This window comes from Aulonocara stuartgranti, assembly GCF_965226115.1.
Source record: "Aulonocara stuartgranti genome assembly, chromosome: 11".
Taxonomy (NCBI): domain Eukaryota; kingdom Metazoa; phylum Chordata; class Actinopteri; order Cichliformes; family Cichlidae; genus Aulonocara; species Aulonocara stuartgranti.
The window spans coordinates 14,748,367-14,771,077 of record NC_138947.1 but is presented as its reverse complement, the minus strand read 5'-3'; the positions used below and the strand labels follow the sequence as shown (position 1 = coordinate 14,771,077).

The window sequence follows — 22,711 nt, the reverse complement described above, 5'->3', positions numbered from 1 at the left end:
ATGGAGAAAAGCACCAGGCAGAGAGCAGAGGGAGACCTACAAAAGAGATTGATTACAGGAGAACAGAGGCGGCCAACTAGGCAACAGCAAATGTGTCAGACAGAACAAGAGAAAAAAATAAAATGCAATTGTAACTAAAAAACAAAACACGCTTACTGGCGAGGAATGTGGTCATCAGAGAAAGACTGAAACTTGAAATTGTTGAAAACAACATATGAAAGGAAAAGAGAGCTGAGGAAGGTGAAGTAGGGAACCATGTGGGGTAGTAATACTGTCTGGGCAAGCTGTGGCAGCCCATTAAACACCGCTGTCCAAACATGATACAAGCAGACATTCAAAGCTGTTTGTAATGATGCCATAAATTTACTCGACATAACCCAGCGGACTCGCAAGCCTTCACACATTTGAGCAGAGGAATAAAACTGAGACAGGGAGGTTTCTTTCTCTCTTTTTTAATGAAAAACAGAACCAGGTTTATTAAAAGCCTACTTGATTTTGTGTCTTTACACATTATCATGCCTAGTTTAGATTGGTGCCAAGTACCAATATTAAAAGAATAAAAATAAAATAAAAACCAACAAGTATAAAATATCATTACAGATAAAAGTATTTCCAAAGATACACAGAAATAAGATTTAAAAAACAAAACGAGAACAATCAGAGTTAGTTTCTGAGGCGAGCTCGTCGGGACGTGCGTGCGATGGGCGTTGTCACTTTAGGGGTCTCGCTCTCTGCCATCACAGCATCTGATGGAGGTGGAAAAAAAGAAAAAAGGAAATTGAAACATAATGAAGTGGGACGAGTAATGACGATGTCTGGGAACAGCCATGCACTATAAGAACAGCTGAAAAACCCGCACAAGAAATATTCAGGAATAGATTCAAGTCTAATTATTTTAAAATATATTTTTGTAACTCAGAAGTGTTTCAGTAACTCAAGTCTAATCAAAGGCTTAAAAAATAATCTTACCTGAAACACTTTGTCTAATTAATCACGGAAAGCATAAGATAACTGGAGATGATAACAGTTCTCTGGAAATGGTGGTTAGTTTTTCATGTCGTGTAATTTTTAAAAAAATTTAATCCTTCAAAGATATCCACAGATCTCGGATTAGTGCTGCAACAATGCACATCTCACTTTTTAGACCGAAGGAGGTCCAACGGTCTTAAATCGTCTCAGCTGCTGCTCCACAATCTCAGTCTAGTGGTCTAAGCACTCTGAACTCTGGTGTATTGATCCAAAGAATGTTATTGATTTGTAACACTTGATTTATAGCACTATGTCAACTCTACAGTGCAGCTTATCCCACTGCACATTGTAGCAACACACACCTCACCTAACCACAACACCTGCCATAGGTCTGACTGGTGCTTTTTTCTCTGTACATAACTTTATCAATCAGCTATTAAATCTTTGTTTATTAGCTTCTAATTCAACATGAAGCAGCTCGGAGCAGAGCAGACACACCAGAGGACAAACGCATAGATTCAATGCAGTACTATAAATCATGTTTTACAAGCTAATGAGACAAATTGAATACACTGCAGTGACAAACAGAGCATACTAAACACTTGACTAAAATCCAGCGAACTGGATGACAAAGTTTCTGCTTAAATAACAGACAACTGTTATTTGCTATTATCTGACATGTTACAATTCAATGGATTTAATAAGGGAAAAAAAATGAATTGCCTTAAAAATATGTATTTAGATGACAAAATAAATCAGCAGATGTATATTAAAAGGGGGCTGAGTGTGCTCCAGATTCTGATTCTTGGAGAGGGAGAGTAGCTTTGCATGACGCAGGTCAAAACTATCCTTATTGGTCTTCTACCGAGCCCCTCACATCATCCTTTTAAATAAGGCGTTTTAGCTTATTTAATAGGATGCGTAAGTTAACTTTGTTATTTGCTGCTCCTTGCAAACATAAGGTGAGTATCCAACACACAAGATTGAAAAAAAAAAAAAAAAAAAAAAAACAATTAAGAGGAGGGGAAAGCTCAACACGTCCCCTTTAAGGATAATAATTTTTGATTCCAAGCAACTGACCCACTGCAAAAAGTAATTTCTTACAAAACCCATTAAAACTGTTTGCAAATTAAGTGTAATAGTGACTTAATGAAGTGGCTTCACTCACCCTCTTCATCCTCCTCCTCATCACTGCTGAAGGTGATTGCAGGCTTCTTAGACTTGCGAGATTTGCGAGGCGTGACAAAACTGTCATCACATCTTGAAACTGGAGGCTTTCCTTGACCTGCAATAAAAATAAACATAAAATTTATCGTGTAACTAAAATGAGAAACAGACTATTTCTGCAACAAGGTTCTTCAAAGCAGGCTGACTCCTGACCTTCCTTTGACTTCAGCCGGCCTCTGGTGGGCGCAGGTGTTCGCGTGACTGTCTTCTCAGCAGACACTCCTGCTTTCTGGTTTTCCTCATCCATCTCTGGGCTTTCCACATTCTCCAGCCCCCGTGTGTGAACTGCAGTCAGACGCTGTTCAAACTCATCTACCTGAGCCTGGAAAACAAAGTTAACATTAGCATGGGATGGAATGAACTGGCATTTTATCTTTCACTGACCACTTAAACGTTCAGCACACCAGAGTCTTCTCCAGACATTTACAGACAATAGAAGCTTTTGATATCCACCGTTCAACTTTAAGTCTCACGTCTGTGTGGATCACACAGATGGCTAATAAGCATTCCCGTCATAGCTCTGTGAAGTTGGTCCAAAGGGTGCATAGACAGGTGCAGTGGACTGGTAAAATGGTAAATGGACTGGTTCTTATATAGCGCTTTTCTACTCTGAGCACTCAAAGCGCTTTATACAACTAATTCATTCACCCAATCACACCTATTCACAGAAGCACTTTTTCTAAGCTGTTAGTGCCTATCTAACATTCACATCTGATGGATGCATCGGAGAGCAACATGGGGTTAGTATCTTGCCCAAGGATATTTGGCATGCAGACTGGGATCGAACCACCAACCCTCCGGTTAGTAGCTGGCCTGCTCTACCACCTGAGCTACACATGACTGCGTGGTCACTGCAGAACTGACTTAAACAGGGAATAATATACCTTAAACTGTGGTTTAGCCCCACGACGGAGCTTGGCGGTGATGGAGAGCAGAGGCTGGTAGACGCCCGGTTCAGTCAGCTTGTCACTGTAACACTCCCAGCATTCCTGCAGCCTCTTGAAACCGCGCTCACACATGGAGAGCAGAGACAGAGACACGGCCAAGTCACACCACTGACGCTCTGTCCTGATGAGAGAAAGAAAATCTGAAGATGAGAAATTGTGGGGGAAACCTGACTTAAGAAAACAAAGTGCACAGAAATTCTAAAACTCAATAAAAAAAAAAAAAAAGCTCATTCCTCATGAACATTGCATTGCCCTGACATTTAGACCAAATCTCATTTTCCCAGAACCTTCTTATATCCAAATTCATTTTGCCAACGTATAATATAAAATGCCCTTCATTTGAGCTTTGATAATGGACGGAGTATGAGTCAGAAGCTCAAGCATGGCCAGGCCAATTGTTCTGTCTACAGTCCCCAACTATACAGGAAGACAGTTTCCATGACAAAATCTGTGAATAAGAAGATGTCGGTGTAGGTGACAGGTGAAGTGAACTGTGAATTTGCATTAATTGTCAAACGCTCTCAGTGAAAACGCCCACTAATTACCCACACATCCACCCCCGCTTCACACACGATTAAATAAAGCAGGACAAACGAGAAAGTATAAAGGAAATGGTAAAGAAAAAACAAAACAAAGGATCCAGGTTAGAAGTGAGGATGGGAAATAAATGGAGGAAGAGAACTCACTTTGCAGTTCTAAAGCGCTGACACAGTTTCTCTACTAGAGACTCGGTCTGCCTTTCTTTAGTGATGTAGGAGAACAGTTGTCTGCAAACAAACACACACAATATAACATTTATTAAAAAAAGAAAGAACATTCAGTTGTTGAATTTCTCCTAAAAAAAATTCTTAAAGTCAAGTGAGAGTGGTGTATACTGTATATTTATACTGTAGGTCCCACTGAAGTTTTATTTTTAATATTGTAAAAGTGTTTGACTTTGCTAAACTACCTCTTCTTCCAAAAGGTATATAGGTATTACATCTTGTTCTGACTTTTCAGATATATCAGAAAACTAAATATTTTGCTTAAAAACTAGCTAAATAAATTAATATTGTTTGCACAACTTGTGTTTTTGTTTCTTATCCAGTCATTAAAAATAAAAAAAAAAACAAAAAAAAAAAAACAACCTAATTAATTACATTAGAACATTTGCAGAATATTTGTCATAGATGGAACCAGACTAAGGAACAGTGTAGTAAGTATTCTTGTGTGTAAGATAATGGGGTCTTAATGACAGTAGTCATTTCAGTTGCCAAAATAGCTTGATTGCTTGGGGGTTAAACAAGGCGTCATTTGCATCATTTGCCCCAAGTCTGTGGTCTGCTTCACAGTTGATGCAGTAAGAAAACGAAAACACGACATGGTACACAGCTGTGCATCTCACTTCATAATAGTGTTGAAGTCCTCTGAGCTCATGCCTCTCTCTGGGTCGGACAGGCGGCTGATGATGTCTGGGAGCAGGTTGTATATCGCATTGTCCTGATGGGTAACACAAAGAAAATGGTTAAAAACACTCCCCGTCACTCAGATTCCATCAAGCCTTCTGGATGTGGTCTACCTTTGTAGCAAGCTCATTGAAAAAGTTCAGGGCCAGGCTGTTAATGTGCGAGTCAGGGTCAATTAGCAATACAGCCACTTCGCTGACTTGACCTTTGACCTTGAGGACATCCTTAAGCACCAGCTGAGTGAGAACAGTCACAGCTGTCTGCCTTACTGAAGGAACCTCATCACTCAGCCTGAAAGATAAAGGAAAAAAATAATGATAATTATACATAGTATTTCCTTCGTTACGCATCATCTGATCTTCTAATGATCGTCGATTTTCCATTAATGGGAGAAATGTGTATTTTCAAAGCCCAATTCAATGATATCTTTTAAATTTCATTTTCTGATGTGGATATTTACTGTAAATTATTTCCTACAGCCCACTCTTTGGTAATCCCCTTTTGAAAAAAGTTGCACTCTACAAACCATGATAGCTTATTTTCAAAGCTGCATTTTGCCATAGTTGTCCTCTTAAACACAAACAACATGCTGGCGTACACACAAACAAAAATCATTCTGATATTTAGCAGGTAAGGAAACCAAGATACCTTTCCATCATAATTAAATATGCCACCTTTGATCGCTAGCAGTTAACACAATACAGTTAGCGCTGAGGGAACTCTCAGGTTTCAACACTGGCAATAGGTTAAGAAACAGAAAAATCAGTCAAACTGTTCTGGGATAATGTTCTTTTAATTTTAGAGGACACAACAGGTTGTGACATCCCTAAGGACCCCAGAGTGGTGTTTCTGGGTCTCGTACCTTGTGGCAGGATTAGAAGCACAGTTACCTACTGCTTCAAATTTTGACTATTGCATGTAAAACAAAAGAAACTAAGGACTAAAGCATGGACGATAGAAAACTATACAACTTAAAACACTGGTCAAAGGGTAAGACTATAGCAAGTGCTCCCGTTGATACTAACTATGTCAGATTATTGTGCTGTAACCATTTTACTTTCTGACCAGGTTTTAGACACTCTAGTACAGGGGTGTCAAACTCAAATACACAGTGGGCCAAAATTCAAAACTGGAACAAAGTCGCTGGCTAACATTAATATTTATTGAAATATATTTATTCCTCCAGATATAAGAATGAATCTTTTCTTATGGACTAAAACACGTTTTGCTGAAAAACTGAATATGGAACAAGCAAAGCTTAATACTAAACAATATATATATTAACTGTATAATACCAGTAGGCCAGCTCTAATAGTAATTTGGCATGGCTTCACGGGCCAAATGTAATTAGGCTGTGGGCCAAATTTGGCCCACGGGCCAGAGTTTGACACCTATGCTCTAGTAGATGATAGAGTGCCTAAAAAAAAAAAATCTGGCATGTTTAAATTTACTACATTTATTCCAGGATTTTAGGTCTAATGACTTCCGAAGTATAGGAATAGACACATGAATTGTTCAGAGTTGAAAAACACTACACCTGAATTAATTTTACCACCACCGCTAATGTCAATAGGACACAATATCATTTTCAGCATGATGATGGACAATTTGTTCAGCATAAACTGTCTAACATCTGGGGAGAATGAATGTGTGTACAAAATGACAAATTTCAAAAAGTTGGCATTGAGATACTGTACTGGTTAACTGAAGAATCTGTTGGAGGTGCTAGAGGAGAAAAAGGCTGGATTCATCTTCTGACAATGTGAATGAAAAAGTAATGGCAAGTCACTGAGTAACTGTGTGTAGCCACATTGCTTGTTTTGCAGAAACATAGACAGAGGCGAAAATGTATGGCCACCTTTGAATTTGTCATCTCTCCTGTCATACCAACTTATAATTAGCCATAACTTTACTGAAACCAAACAACATTGGTTTCAGTAAAGTTTAATATAATGGGACTGGACAGGCTGTGGCATGGCAATCTGATACCACTCTGAAACCAATTTAGATTTACTCTCACCCAAAACCACAGCGCAAAAGAAACTCATTAGCCATTTCTCATTTATGGCAGAGAGCAGCACTCCTGGCAGACGATCAGAAACATGTGCATGGTACTTCCACATGCCAATGCAGAGGCTTACAACAGCAATGAACAGGGTAATTAATTCTTAATGCGCTTATCAGGAGGCGCCAGCAGGGCAGCAGCCTCGAGAACAGTGGAGGTGTTGGTGTGAGGCAGACAATTAGGGAATACTATGAAATGCTTATCAGGTACAAAACACTAGGAGGGCAATGACGCATTATAAAAAGAACAGAATGTTTTACATGTCCAAACCACCTAAATGTGAGCATTATCAGGCATTACAATTAAAACCCCACTTCATCAAACAGAGGAACTTCAGCTTCTAAGTTGGCTACAGAAAAAAACAACAGTGCAACTTTGTGCAGGAGAAATAGACTGCCAATGCTTTTTTAAAATGAAAGCATACCTACAAGTTGAAGAACATTTGACTTTTCTCAAAATTATTCCCTTCTGCTCACACAGCCACTCTGTATAATTACAACACACTACTCACTGGCTCCAGCCACAAACCATGACATACTAGTAATTAAGCTGTTCCTTGTCTAAAGGGGCCGTTGTCAGAGGTGGTCCGAGGTTCCATCCCAGTTCACGAGTGGGGGTGGGTTTTATATAAGCCACGAGGCAATTTTTGGTTCCTATGGCAACCGTAAGGGTCAGAATACAAGGCACACATGAGAGTTTGCTAACATAGATCATCTGAAAGTTTGTTCCCCCCGACCATTAAAAAGTCGTGATGGAAAGAGTAAACTTTTCCCATCATGTGGCTCAGTGGAGCATTGTGACAGTGGCAACACTTCAGTGGCTGAGAGTCGCCGCACACCGAGATGTCGTGTTGGTGGGATCTGGATGAAGATGGCTCGAGACTACAAGCAAAGGAAATAAGGGGTGGAGGGGGGTGTTGTATGCCATGAAATGATGAAACGTCATTTACAGTACTCCCACTCAGCTGAGCCATCAAGCGTAGGCTGCCACTTATAATCTTGGGTGGGAAACAAATCTACGGATATTATGATAATGTAGTCCTAACTGGAAGAGAGTTTATTAGTATGGGGGGAGCGATAAGAATGAGCTGCTACTGTGACAAATTTGTTTCACATTACTGGGATGATCAAGCTGAACATGTAATTACATACCTGGCATAGAGATTTTGTGTCCAGGGCTCCAAAATATTTGGGAAACGGACAGTGAGGTCCCCCAGGGCTATTATGGCATTAGCCCTAACCACAGGGAGAGTAGAGCGCTCCAGAACAGTAAACATGAGACGGATGTTTTCTTCACACACTGATGGGCTTTTTAAGAAATACAGGAAAAAAAGAAGAAAGAAATGCATTTAAAGTCTCAATGTTTAAGTTAGCAATAAAGTTGCTAACTGCTTGGGCCACTAAGAAGTAATAAATCTTTCTTTAAATCTTTAAAAAAAAAATAAAAAATTCCCCTCAACACAGAATTACAGCATTTCTTCAACCGTCAGCATAAAAACCTAATTAATCACCAAACAGTATTACCACTACATAAATGTAGTGAAAAGTGAAATGTGTTTACCTAATCATCATGTACTGAGAGAGTGCCAGACAGGCAGCAGTGGTGAGCTGCGGGTGGGAATAACGTCCTGGGGAGCCGCAGACTCTCACCAGCAGGGGAAGGAATGCACTCAGCAGGTTCTCCTCTAGAGAGCAGAGGGGAGGGAGGTGGGGTATTTGTGTGGTATTTATAAAAAGACTGTAGTATGAATTGAGGGGTTAATGTTGTTTAGTGTGACTGCAGACAAACAAAAGAAAAAAGGTTGGGTTCTTTACCAGCCAGTAATTCTGTCTCACAGATGTTTCTGATGAGTTCAGCCTCGGTATCTTCAGCAGAGGCACCAATCAACCCAAGCTCCTCCTCCATAGTGCTCTCATTGGCTGTTTGCTGTTAGGAAATCATTACATTTTAAAATAGATTACGGTTTATGCAGAATAATATAAAATGCAGCCACTACAGAGGGGTGTCCTACAGAGGAAGTCCACCAGACTTTCTTTGCCTTAGCTAGCTTGACAAACTCATGGGCATCATGACTGTGGTTTTCAACTTGCTGAACCAAATTTTCCTGCTTCATGTTCTGTGCATGATCATATAAAATGGGGTGTTTCACACCTCATATGATTCTCACAAAAATGATCTCTACCCACATTATTAGATGATTATGATAAAAATGATAGTAAAAAAAAATCTATAAACATAAAAATAACAGTAAAATGCAACACTGTTGCGAAAAAGACTAGATTAATGCAGCTAAAAAAAAGAAGAAGAAAAAATCCCAACAATTTAACAACAGGTTATACCACAGAACGCTAAAATCATCATTTTAACTTGAGCTAATTATTTTAATGCTGAGCACACTCAGCATAAATTACCATGTTGATCTAACCAGGTTAAAAAAAAAAAAAGTCACTAAAATTTCTGACTAGAAGCTGAACAGAACTCTGTCACCTATTACTCGTTTCGTTGTACACCCCTCTAGAGACAAAATAAGGTCACGTTAGCATGTTGCAAATACATGTCTGATAATCTGGTTATGATCTGGTAATGAATAAGATATGCCAGTATCTCACACTATTACAGAAGTGTTTTTTGACTCCTAAATGTGGCACCTAAGAATGTATATTTGCGATGTGTGTTAGTAAGCACAGAGACAGAAGTACAGCCATGAGCACCCTGCATAGCCTAGACTATCATGAATTCCTGTCAAGGTTTAAAACAGGTGACAGTAACATTTTGGGTTTGACTCAATTGTGCCTTGTGTCTCTCTGCCATATTTTCCCTCCATGGCTATCTAAAAAGACACAAATAAAAACTAAAAACAACAGAAAAGAAAAAAAAAAAAAACATTGGAAACTTCTAATGCTAATTGAGGAAGCATTTATCTTCCTGTTCCCTGATGGGCTGAACAATTATGAACCATCACTCATCTGATTCCATCGGTAAAAGAAATCTCATCAAGCCATCCTGCTGAGGCTTGGTCTGATTATCAAAAAGCTTTTTCCCCACACAGGGGGTTATGGATTCATGTGTAATTTTTATGTCACACGAAAGTACATATAAAAAATAAAAAAAACCCCTGACATTTAAACATGTCTGCTTTTGTCAAGCGAAACATTTGTGCACAGATGTCTGATTACACTTTACAGTAAAAGATGGCCACTAAACTTAATTGGTTGTTAGTAATTGTACTCATGACTTATATCTTGCTTATGTCATAAAATACTGAATATTCCCTCTCACACTGAATGGGCTGGCAACATAATATGTTATCTTTTCTTTCTCAGTAAACCCACCAATTAGCTCAAATAGCACAGTGACAACAGTAGTAATAAATGGCAGTTAGCATAAACCTATAGAAGTCCAATTCTGTAATAGTTGATATTCACATTATTTTTGGAACTGCCAAAATTAAATTCTTCACTGCCACACATGGCAGCAAAAATGCTTTTAAAAGTCTGATAAAGTTAGATCTTTGAATGTTTTATCTAATTTTGCCGAACGTCAAATGGATTTTATTATACTGTCTATATTATAGACAGTATAATAAAATTGTATGTATGTATGCTGTATGGATATTATAGACTCTATAACATCCATACAGCACATCATCATTACCTTGGCTTTTCCGGCTGGGCCTTTTTCCTTCTCCTCTCTCTCCTCTGTCTCTCCTCTCCTCCTCCGCAGCTCAGCACTCACGCTGCGCTCAAGGTGAGACACCTGCCAGAAAGCCACGCAGCCACACGCAGCCAACAGCTGGGCCAGACACACACAGTTCACTGCAGGAGGGAAAGACATGTTGTGTGAGTATAAAGCACCGTGTGTGTCACATAGTGTCCTTTCAGACATCAAAATCTACAAAGGCTTAGTCCTGCTTCAGAACACAAAAGTGCTCAAAGAGCAATGATGGGACTCACCTTGTTCACATTGCTCATTAGACTCTTGAGAGCCATCTTGCATTTGGCCAGCATCCTTGTTGACTTCGCCACCTTCTGCAATTTGATCTAGTAAGAGGCGGGCACTTCGCTGGAGCAGCCTGGAGCACAGCTGGTCAGGCGATTCAGCCAGGAAGTAGATGAGACGGACAGCCTGTTCCATGAAGCTCTGCCAGTAAGGGTCTTCCATCACCACACCTGAAGCAAACACAGACAGAGGCAGTCAGAGGAAGAAACCATGAGCAGGGAAAGAAAAGAATGAAAAACAGAAAAATTGTCATTTTTCTGAATTTACCTTCAGCAACGGCCTGTGTGAGACAGGTGAACAGCTGATGGTCCTGAGGCAGTCTGAATGGAGCACCCTTTGACTGCTATTGGAAACAGTGCAGTACAAGATGGTAATATTGTGCTGGACCCCCCAAACTGGGCATTTTATGAATTCAGTAATTTGTAAATATTAAATTAACAAAGTTGTATCTATAGATAGGTAGTAGTTTAATTTCCTGACTCATATAGCCATAATCAAGAAATCCTTTAAAAGGTATGCTTTATATAATCTTACCCTGACATGATCAGTGATGTTGCAGATGGTAATAACTGCATCTCTGGCCAGAAGGAAGTCTTCAGTCACTTTTTCACCCAGGGCCACTGAACAAAGAGTGTCCAGATTACTGAGCACCACCTCTCTCTCTGCCCTGGTACACACACACACACACACACAGAACTAAGTACAGATTTTATAGTTCTAACTGATCATGTGATTATACAAAGAGAAGTAAGAACATCTCTGCCCTACATTACCCTGAATGCTCCATGCTGGCCTTACCAGCGCTAGGCTACAGACCAGATAACACTTGTAGGAGGATGGGTGAGGAGAAGCACATAAGGTTTAATAGGTTATGAATGCTAGTGATGCTGGATGAAGAGAGGCAGCAGTGTGGGTGGACTGCAGATAGACTCTTTACTCTTCCTCTCTGTCACTGCTTTTTTTTTTTTTTTTTTAAATAAATAAATCTATCTATCTATATACACACATACATATACACACACACATACATATACACACACACACATATACATATATATATACACATATACATATACATACACATACATACACACACACACACATATACATACATACATACATATAAAGCACTGGCAAGGGGCCCAGTTATATGGTCGTGACTTAGATTACAATGAAGAGGAGCCGAGGCAGGGCTTGTATTCTGACTAATGGGAGGATTTACTGAATGTCAAGTAGCTGATGCAGGACCAAAACGTAAAAGGATGTGATGTGCAGTCATTTGTGTGGTGAGGAAGAGCACAGACTTAACGCACTTTTAAACGGTTTAGTCAACTTAATTGTAATTGTAATTACAAATAAAATATTATTTTTTGCTTCCATGTGACTTAACATATATAGCTTATAGATAGTAAATATTATGTTTATTCCAGTACCTTTGTATCGTGTTTTGTAATTCAAACAGTTTTAATCAGAAACAGTCCTGTTCCCTTAACACGCAATGTATTTTTACACATTTATCGTCAGTACAAAATATAATGGGGACATAATGAGATTGTAGCTTAGCTGCTGTCAGCCACATGTGAAAATTTTTTTTATAAAGAGCTAGCTTAGCAGGAACACCATGACTCAGTACAAAATTTGCCACGCTCCTCCACAGAGAGCCAGCGGAATTCCAAATGCCCTTCCCTCATCTACATTAAACAAGTTATAAGCAGACAACCAACACACATTTTTATAGGTATACAAAACACATTTTGCCTCCTTCATGCCTTCTCTTTTATAACTCCTCTACAGAAGGTGATTTTCTTTTTTTCTTCTTTTTTTTAAAAAAAAAAAACACAAGGTCCAGATGAACAGATTCAACATGAACTTTTTGGGATAAAACACCAGTATAGTTTAGTTAGGAGTGTGGCCTCTTTGACTGACAAGTGTTATGATAGAGAACGCTAGTGTTGAGCTGCCAGAACTAAAGCTTTGGCTTTGGCAGCTTTAGCAATCCACCCTGTCATCCAAATATGGTATGGAATGCTAGCTAAATGCCATCTACGATATTACAAGCTAGAAGATATTCAACATGTGAAAAAGGGGAAACAGCTAAATAAAAAGCAACACACAGTAAACAGTCTGGAGGAGCACAAGATGATTATCTTGAAGACAAAAATGAGGTAAAGTCTAATTAAGTAAGGCTTCCGAAGCTTCTTACAAGCTGTAAAGCACCATGGGTAATTATTGTACACCTCACAATAACCATTTTGGGTGACATCCCATGTACTCTGTTGCACAGAGTACTTTAAACAAAAAAAAAGGTCAGATTATAAGATAGACAGAATGAAAAAGTAAGTTAAAAAAAGGACTGATCACAATTCCACAGGTGATAACTACACTTTATAGGCTTAACAACAAAAACTATATATGTGGTATATATACATAACTGCTGGACTACAGGGACTCTAGTCACTTTGGGCTCATTTAGAGTAGAGCAGTGGAACTCTCACCTTGCAGCCATGCCCAGCAGTAAGACTGCAGCTCGCTTGTATAAGCTAGAAGTTTCTCGTTTACCAGTAAATCTCTCCCACAAGACCTGAACTACAGTGGACTGGAGACTGCTGCCACTGCTGAAGAACTCCTGTACCTATAGAGACATGATTGAATAGTTACAGTAAAAAAACAAAACAACAACTTGTATATACTCGTAAATACCTCAACATGGAGACACTAATGTTTCAGGATTAGAGGATGCGTTTTTACAGCCGAGCATCACACACAGAAATATCCATGAGAGTAATAACAGAGTCACTTACAATTTCCTCAAGACACTGGATTGTTCCCAGAGATGAATCCACCATCAGCTCAGAGAGACTATCAACAAGAGTCTGGGCTTTCGTCCTAAAAAAAAGGATTAGACAGATGCTTGTTTTTAAGGTTTTGCTTTAATCACAATATTGTATTTACCATTAATTTTGGCCCAGGCCTTAAAAAAAGTAATAAAATTTGATTTAAAAAAAATGGTCCAAACAATATAAGCCAGACAAGTCATTTTATTTATTTTTTATTTATTAAATGCTATACGAGTCGTGCTTTAGTCAGTGACATTAAACCAGCAATAGCCTAATGCTACTGTAATTGTTAATGAAAAGATTACAGAAAATGACATAATCAGAGGGACAACAGTACTTTGTTTTGATTAAAATAAATATGCAAACAGAAAAGTCCCACAACCATGAACTGGATAAAAAAGAAAAGAGAATTCAAGGAGGGAAGAAGAAGTCTTTCTAGAAGCAATACTTTCTATTCTTAACCATCTTAGAGAAGCGTCCAGCATTTATTTTGTGTTAGCTTAGTTATTTTTAACGTCATAATGCCAGTACACTTAGGACATGAAAGAATGGGTAACTTATTCATAACTCAAATATGTGTGAGGTCTTACAAACCTGATGGTGTCTCCCTGGGGGTTCAGATACAGACGCCTGTAAGCGTGAATGACTGCATCTTTAATTGCAGCATCAGTTGACCAAACCAGAGGCAACATTTTCCTCACTCCACTGATAGAGTTAGCGACACTGAACTCGCACACCGTCACACAAAACTGCACAGCCTCCTGGACCACTAAAAGAAACAAAAAACAAACAAAAGAAAAAAACAGCTGAAGATTCTGTTAGATTAAAAAACTTTACAGAAATCTACAAGATTACATTGGTTTACTGTGTAATGGATACAGCCGTCTACCTGAAGTTGTTTTCCAGTACAGCATGGTGTTGATCACAGAGATTGCTCTCTCTACTTGTAAAGCGAAGGTTTCTGTATCTTTCAGGTACTGCACCAACATCTCTTGCTTCTTCAGCTCACCATCCTCACCCTCTTTCTCTGGTTCTTTCTGTGGCGTCGGTGGCAAATTCTGGTTGAGCTCGGAAGTGTCATCATCAGAGCCTGAGGAAAATGTCAAGTATTGTACACTTAAGATCAAATGGGCGTTCAATCAACCAAGTTTAAAACGTTGTTTGACTGCAGCTCAACTGTTTATGAAACTGTATGAGATAAAAAAAAAAAAAAAAAAAACGTTCCAAATTAAAACATAAAACCGAACTGCCTACCACTTTCCAAGTCCTTTTTAAAAATAATAATAATAATTTGGATGGGTTCAAGACGAGGCGTGTGAAGTCTGGGCACATATTGTATTGTCTGGCACAGGGCCACCAATAGCAAACCCTCTCACCTTTAATTACATAATAATAATAAAAAATGTAGGGTTTTTTTCCAGTTGCAGCAGATGGAGTTACAAGAATGCTGCAAATGAAGACATTTGGTGTCATGGCGTACATGCTAGGTTCTTTTTCATGTTCTTTACGCAGTTTCTGAGCCAATGATGTGTGAACAGGTGGGAGTATTTCCCAAAGTAATGTATGCTAGGAACCAGCGAAATATTGCATTGTAAAAAGAAAGCTGATGTTATTCACTTAAGTGGTTTTAATGTCATGGCTGAATGGTGCACATTACAAATGAGACAGCTGTAAAAACACCCCCCAGGGACAAAACAAAAACATGTTTATGTTCTCAATACAACTTCTATTAAATGTCACCAGGAAGAGCAATTTTCAGACACACTGAGTACAACTTTTACCTTTGAAAATCAGAGCCAGTGTGTCCATCATATTCTCAGGTGTGAGAGTGGACAGAGAAGTAAACATCTCAGATTCTGGGAAGCAGCTGTGAGCTCTTATACTGAGCTGCACAGCATCCCTGTAGAATGCAACACAAAAGAAAAGCCCCATTAAAAAAAATAAATAAAAAATGAAAATTGTAGGCTACTGACAGCAAGGGAGGAAAAAAATCCTCCAGTTAGTGACACTACACAGGCCTCCACTGGTGATTATCATCACCTGTACTTGTTGACACGGAGGTACTGAGCTATCTTCACCGCGGTTGCTCTGTCGTCTTCTGCCTCCTTTTCCTCCTCCACCTCCCCGCCTTCCTCGTCCTCCTGCTGCTCCTTCTCTTCTTCGCTTGTGGGCTCCAGTTCTTTCCTGACAGTGACGAGGAGCTCAGGCACCATAGCAGCCCACAGCTCAGATGCTTTAATCACTGCCACTGCCGGGAGGGAAAGAGAAAAAAATAAAATAAATTCAATGGTGATGACTCAGCTTAGACCTACAAAGAGAAAGAGAGAAAAAAAGAAAATGAAAAAAGTAAAAGTACAACAATGTGCCAACAGAGATTAAAAACAGAATAATTTAGCAGCAGGACAAAATGGTAAGATGATTGTTGTTTAGGCCAAGAATTTAGTAAGGAATGGTGGGCTCCAGAGTCCTCATATTTAAACTTGTCATTCTTCTAAAGCTAATAAAAAATTTAAATGTTCTGATTTCTGGCAATGTAGTAAACTAGTTAATATTTTTCCCCATTGTGAAAAACAGATTAAACAAACAAGAACAGATTTCTTCAAAAGTTTAAAACAAACAAACAACTTATCTAAAAATAAATATTATAGTTCATCATTTATGCTGTATTGCTATTCATCAAACCAATTACAAAACGTATTTCTGTTTTCAGCATGAATATGGTTACATCAGATGAAAGACATCTTAAAAAAAAAACATTTTGTTTAATAACTGGATCTCACACTTAACAGATGTTTAAATTCTGAAACAATGGTTTGTTTTCTGTTTGCTTGTGATGACATACATGGCATGCTGAATTTAAGCGAATTTCTGAACTTGGCCCTCAGATTACCAAAGAAACAGCTCATGGCTGACTGAACAGCAGTGAGAGCTGGGTGAACTTCTTGCCCCTTACACACAAACACACACTGTGAGCTTCATCCTCGTGGTTACTCCGCTATAACTTTAAGGGAATAATTCGAGTCGAGCCAAGTCACTGTAGGCAGGCCCTTACAGCAGAGCAGGAATCCTCCTCTGCACTGCCAAGATTACCTGCCAGTCAAGGCAAGAGGAACCCAGCTCTCATTCAGCAAGCTCATATTCGCCTTGGTCTCATCACAGGGTAAAATGTGAATTAGTCTTAAATAATAAAATAAAACATCAGGGGAGATTCATAGCAATACTTATGAATAATCACTCAGGTTTTGTTTACCAGGTGCTGTCCCCTCCAGTTTCTCTTTCAATTCTCTGAGTTTAGAAGTCTCCTTCTCCAGTGGTTTCTTCAGATCTGCGCTGCTCAGCTGAAAGACAAGATAAATATTCTATTATATCAGGAAACCTGAAGAACACCTGCTATTTAGAGTTTGACGCATAGTTATTTACCTTGCAGCTATAAGGATTGTGTGCTATGAAGGCAGCCAGCAGTTGGATGGAACTCTTAACCACATTTATAGATTTGTCCATCAGCCGTCCAACAGCAAGCTCCATCACCTCGCTATACCGACACAGGGGCAGCGCCTAAACACAGATGACTTATGTTACCAGGAGCAACAGCATTCTTTTACAAACACAATAGCTGATGAGCAAACCTACTTTGCTATTGACGATGCGTGTGTAGACCTGCAGTACACGTGTTCTGACATGAGAGTGCGAGTCATGCAGATGCTCCTGCAGTGTGTCAAAGAAACGGTCACGGTCAGCTCTACCGGACTCATCTAGCCCATCACCGCACAGGACCCTCACAAGGATCTCTCCCAGCACCTCACAGACAGCAACACGCATTGTGTGACTCTGGGAAAAAGAAATGAAAAAGGTTGGAAATTAAGAATTTCAGTGAAACAATCTGTTAAATCCTACAAAAACAGAAAAACCTCACTAAGAACTCTGCCCTCAGATTACCAAAGACAAAACTCATGGCTCACTGAACAGTAAAGAAAGCTGGGTGAACTTCTTGCCTTTTTTAACACACACACAGACATAAGACACACGCTGTCAGCGACAACCCAGAAATTACTCCACTGTGACTGCAGAGGAATAATTTGGGTCGAGCCAAGTCACTGTAGGCAGGCCCTTACAGCAGAGCAGGAATCCTCCTCTGCACTGCCAAGATTACCTGCCAGTCAAGGCAAGAGAAACCCAGCTCTCATTCAGTAAGCTCGTATTCGCCTTGGTCTCATCACAGGGCAGAATACTCTGTTCTGCTTTTAACGATAATGTACTTTGATTGAAATAAAAAATGCCCTTGAATTTGCAGTTTTAGGACACAATCATTAGATAGCTTAGAAATAACTGAGAAACAGTATTTTGCTGAAAAGTTGGAAACAGTAAAAACAGACGTGAAGTATGCAATGGCAGATTTAGACTATATGATAAAGACATGATTATGACCAAATGTGAATGAAAAAGGGAGTCTTCAAGGGTCAAAATGGGTGTAACACATGCTCTGTGCTCTCACATAATGCACTATAATGGATGAAAACTGACATTACACCTGCGATGCCTTGTGGGTTTCTTTCAACTGCACAGCTGGGTACAAATCATGACAAAAACAAAGGACTGACATTGCCAATGTATCTAGGTATGAAGTGACAGAAGACAGCCAGTATCATGCAGAGGTCTATTTAGATTCTTTTCCTGTAAATCCCTAGCAAGCAACCTTCCAACAATATCTTGTACACTGTGAAAGACACGAAGCATGACTGAAAGAGAATTAATGTGCAGTCTGTCATGGCTCTCAGTCACAAAAAGGCAAGATTCATGACTTTGTAATTGCCGAATCTGACACAGTGACCATTGCAACAGAGAAAAATAGTGTAAATATCTGAGCCAATCATTACCTGTTACTCTGAGTAATGTAAGCACTATATAAAATTTTACTAGAGCTGTAAAGACCCTTCCTTGTCTTGTCTTAAAAAAATGTATTGTGCCCAGTGGTGTGTTACCCAGCCAAATACAAGAAACAGTGTCTCCTGGCTATAGCAGAGAATAATAAAGTGAATGCTGCTTGCTCATCCCACACTGTTATATTCCTTTTTAATCTTGTGTTTGCATTACTTCAAAAACCAATGACAACCCACTTCTAAGACAGGATCTTGACAACTGTAAAAGAATTGTAGATGTCAACGTCACTTTTATTTCTATAACACATTTAAAAGCAACAAACTTGACCAAAGTGTAATGGATCTTTTCCCAGTCTGTCCTAGACCAACAAAACTACATAAAACTCAACACAGGACATTAAAAAAAAAGCACTTAAGAAGCACAAGGAGCAGAGGTTTGTGATGATTTAAAACTGCCCACTCCTTGTGGGCTCACACAGGGACAGTTCCTTTAATGAGCAACCCTGTTGCTCACACATCAAGGCTGTCACTGTGATGAGTCATTAATATTAATTGGTGCTGTTTTACATGATCACATAGACCTCTAATTAGCAATTGTTTATACCCAATCAATATGGCAGGCAGCCTCTACTTATGTAAGGACAATAATTTTCTTATTCATGAGCTGCAATCAATTACTCACTGTTCGGTGCTCATACCTCTCCTTCCAGGTGTGTGATGAGAACACTGATGTTGGGAATCATCAATTCAGGCACCAAAGCACTGACTTCTGAGAGGAAGGAGGCAAAGGCTTTGACTCCCGACCCCTCTCTGGCCAACTCCTCACTTGACTTCTGACCAATCTCCCTGAGATAAAAAAAACAACAACAACAAAAAAACAAAAACAAACAAAGACAGGAATTTGTAACACAAAATAAGACTTCACAAACAGATTCACGAAATCAAGCTGCATACTGGATACTGTATACACACAAAAATTGTACAGACCGTATGACTTCTCCTATGATAGCTCTGACTCCGTACTCTGTGCTCCACACAGACACAGCCTGGGCAAACACTGATGACAACTGCTCAAAATGTTGAAGCATCTGGATCACTTTTACACCAGCACCTGTGACAGTTTAGAGGACAAATAAAAAAAAAACCTTACAAGTCAGCTATGTCTCCCGAAAAGCTGAACACCTTATAGTGGCCCCCACCACCACCATTTACAGACAATATTCTCAAAAGTGACAGGATTAATTTGTTTCCTCGGTAATAGGACTGCATTTGTCTGACCAACTCACCCAGGAGGTGATTATATTTCTTAATCAGCAACCCCAGGAGGTGGATTACACAGTCTCTGGTGGGTTTACTCTTGACATGGCTGATGGTTGGGTTCTCAAGGAGCTTGTAGCAGCAGCAGGTCACACAGCTAAGAAGAGATAAATGTGTGTTTTTTTATATATTAGATTATGGTAATACCTGGATGAAAAGTTACCAAAAATCCACAATGAGTAGTAGACAAGGTTTTGAATTCATCAGAAGCATCAGATACACACAGTGCATGTTAAAAGCTGAGGTAAGTGCTGCTAGGAGTGTTGTGAGTGTTAAACTACCACATAAATGTCTTCTGACAAACAATTTACTGAATATCCTTACTGAGAACCATAAAACAAGTGGAAAGTGAGGAAATGTGCATAACGAAACCATTACATTGGGCAATTTACCACAGTCCAAATTTCTTCTAACCTTATTAGATATTGTAGATTATTAATGAAGAGTCACACATCTTTGTCATAAGAGTTCCAATTAAGCTACAGAGTTCCGAATGCTCGGAAGTGATATGGATAAGTTGTAAATGACACCAACTAACTGAATTAAACCAGCAAAACGTGATACTGTATTCTCTGCCAGAGCTCTCCTGACAGCAGAGTACCTGATGAACTCTTCCTCCACCAAGGAGAGGCTCCACAGTGAACGGATGTCCAATTGGAAGAGCTGCACAAGTGCCTGTAGCACCTGCTCTCTTTCTGAGTCCCACTGCACAAGTCCTTCTCCACATGCTTTGCCTTTTTTACCACCCTGTACAACATAAAAAGAGCAGTTAAGCTTCATAGATGTTGGACTATAAAATCTTTAATATAGTATTGAGATCAAGTAAATCACAATACATGTCCTCAGATTACCAAAGAAAACAATTCACACCAGACAAACCAACTATACAGAGACTGATAGCCTCTTGCTAGCTGATCATTATGCACACAATGGCAAACATCCACACATTGTTTGACAGCTCCTGCTTATACTACCCAATTTCTCTTGAAGTGGCACAGCATAGAAAGTGTCAATTTCACTCTGGGTGGGCCCTTACAGCAGTGCAATAACACTCTACCACACAACCAAGAATAACCACATAACAACAGGCTAGAAACTCAATCTCTTAGTTTGACTGAATCATAAAGCTAGTTAAAGCTCATCAGTGGACATTTATGATAACAGGCATATGCAAAGAACCCTTTAGCTAAGTAAGCAATGAGCATACCTTCCCAGGTGCTGTGACAATATTCTGCCTATAGGAATCACTCTCCAGGTTCTCTGTGAGTTTGCAAAGCAGGAAGACGCTCATTTTAACTGCGTTAAGTTTTTCCTTGCGCTCTGCAGCTGACAGGGAGGTGGAGACAAGGATGCTCGGCAGTGAAACAGACAGCCCACTAACCACTGAAAGGCAAGGGTTATTTAAAAAAAAAAAAAAAAAAAAAAAAAATCAGGTTATGTGAGCACATCAACAAATCAAAGTTATCAATTTAAACATCAAGAAAATATTATTTCTTTAAAAAAAAGCAACCTTGTACTAGTAATTCCAGAGTATCTTCTTTAACAGCCAGATCTACCGCCTTACAGTGCCTAAAGAAACAAAGACAGTTGTTTTGTACAGTAATAGTCACAATAAATAAAAGTGGGCAATACATGAAAACACTTACTGCAGCACACTGTAGCCAGTGTCGAAGTGCTCTAGTATACACAAAGGCCCCTGACTCCTTAATGCTGCCTTGAATTCTGTGTGAAACAGAATTTTAAAAAAAATTAACAAATAAACTAGCACAATCATCCCCAAGTATTCGAAGAGTGACAACATTTTGTCATTTTGGGTAAAAAAATCAAAACAAAAAATGCAAGTACATAGGTATTTTAATTAACCTTACTTGGGGGTGTGGTACATGAGCAGGAATCTTGGGAAAGATTTAGACTGTTTGTTTTAGGGGATGGTGATATACACATAAGAAGCTGGGTGCAATCCAGTACTATAATTATTTTTTAATTTTAGCTAATTTCCATCTGCAGACCCTCTGGCAGGTTGGTGTTACACACAAGTTAGTAAAAAGATTCTTAGCGCGGGACAATTCTTGGATGGTAATGACTTGTTGGAGGTGTTTGAAGAAAATGTGATGCCTTCTGTGCAGATGTTCTACATTTTGTTTAAAAAAATAACCCCCCAAAGAACAAAAAAAACCCCAAAAACTATCAGTGACCTGCCTACATGTTGACAACTTACTGTTGAGACAGGACGGGAGCTGTTTTGCGGAGACCACATCCTGAACGACGTACTGGTTGATCCCCCCAGTCTTCACAAGGTCCCCCACGCACACAGGTACAAAGAAGTCCCACGACATCCCTGAATCATTAAGACAGCCTTTATTTGTATGTTTAACTAACTTAGCTCCTGTTGGGAAAGAATTTGATATTACTTGATATCTACTGTTTTACAAAGCGAGATAGTCGAATATTCGACTAAACACATTTAAAATTTAACTCGTTCTTGATCCTACCTAAGGAGCTAAAGTGCAGCATAACACTCTCTAAGACACTCCAGCCCATGTGAAGAATTACTTCTATTTACCAAAGACTAACATTTATTTTTGTGGGTTTAGCTAACCAAAGCAAAACAGCTACTGCTAACGCAGTTAGCGGGCTAATTAGCAGGGCTAGCTCAGTATCTTGTACGCAGTTACATTATTGAAAAACGGAAATGGCTTCAACAACAAACTACCAACTTCTTATAGTTTATAAACATAAAGCTCACCCGTAACAAATGTACTCCTGTTAGCCAAACTCTGGACCTCTGTAGAAACACGCGTAGCCTGTTAGTATTCACCGTCTCTAAACGGTCTAAATCCAGTAAGTTTTCAAATTTGTCCGAACATCGCGCCAAAGCGGCGACACTCTGACGTCACTTGCCCCGCCCACGTTGACATGCTGCTGTTTGACCGAACATTGCCACCTGCCGGACGCTCGGGCACACTACAGCACAAAGTCAGAAACTTTACAAACCACAATTACAAACGCAGACACACACAAAGGACAG

The 22,711-nt window shown here is 39.4% G+C and overlaps 1 protein-coding gene across 1 annotated transcript; it reads right to left on the bottom strand.

Moving 5' to 3' along the window:
- Positions 1–436: 436 nt before the first annotated feature.
- ncapd2 (non-SMC condensin I complex, subunit D2) lies at positions 437–22,619 on the bottom strand. Its single transcript, XM_082553131.1, has 32 exons — positions 22,430–22,619; positions 21,902–22,021; positions 21,330–21,405; positions 21,194–21,252; positions 20,891–21,066; positions 20,285–20,430; positions 19,653–19,780; positions 19,354–19,477; positions 19,065–19,212; positions 17,120–17,317; positions 16,910–17,044; positions 16,740–16,827; positions 15,530–15,737; positions 15,271–15,389; positions 14,379–14,579; positions 14,084–14,258; positions 13,454–13,538; positions 13,148–13,284; positions 11,187–11,319; positions 10,920–10,995; positions 10,607–10,822; positions 10,308–10,468; positions 8,468–8,579; positions 8,214–8,337; positions 7,805–7,960; positions 4,702–4,879; positions 4,528–4,622; positions 3,830–3,910; positions 3,081–3,264; positions 2,350–2,518; positions 2,138–2,254; positions 437–746 (listed from the first exon to the last, which is right to left on the bottom strand). The coding sequence occupies exons 2-32, from the start codon at positions 22,017–22,019 to the stop codon at positions 664–666; spliced, it is 4,206 nt and encodes a 1,401-aa protein (XP_082409257.1). The 5' UTR covers positions 22,020–22,021; positions 22,430–22,619; the 3' UTR covers positions 437–663.
- Between the last annotated feature and the right edge of the window lie 92 nt (positions 22,620–22,711).

Bases quoted from the DNA above. Each gene is read 5' to 3' on its own strand.
- ncapd2 (XM_082553131.1), bottom strand. From the start codon at position 22,019: ATGTCGTGGGACTTCTTTGTACCTGTGTGCGTGGGGGACCTTGTGAAG. The intron at 16,828-16,909 runs GTAAATAACTAT...CTTGTCTTTCAG, and splicing joins ACAATCCTTATAGCTGCAAG to CTGAGCAGCGCAGATCTGAA. The intron at 14,580-15,270 runs GTAAAAGTTGTA...CATTTTCCTCAG, and splicing joins ACTGGCTCTGATTTTCAAAG to GCTCTGATGATGACACTTCC.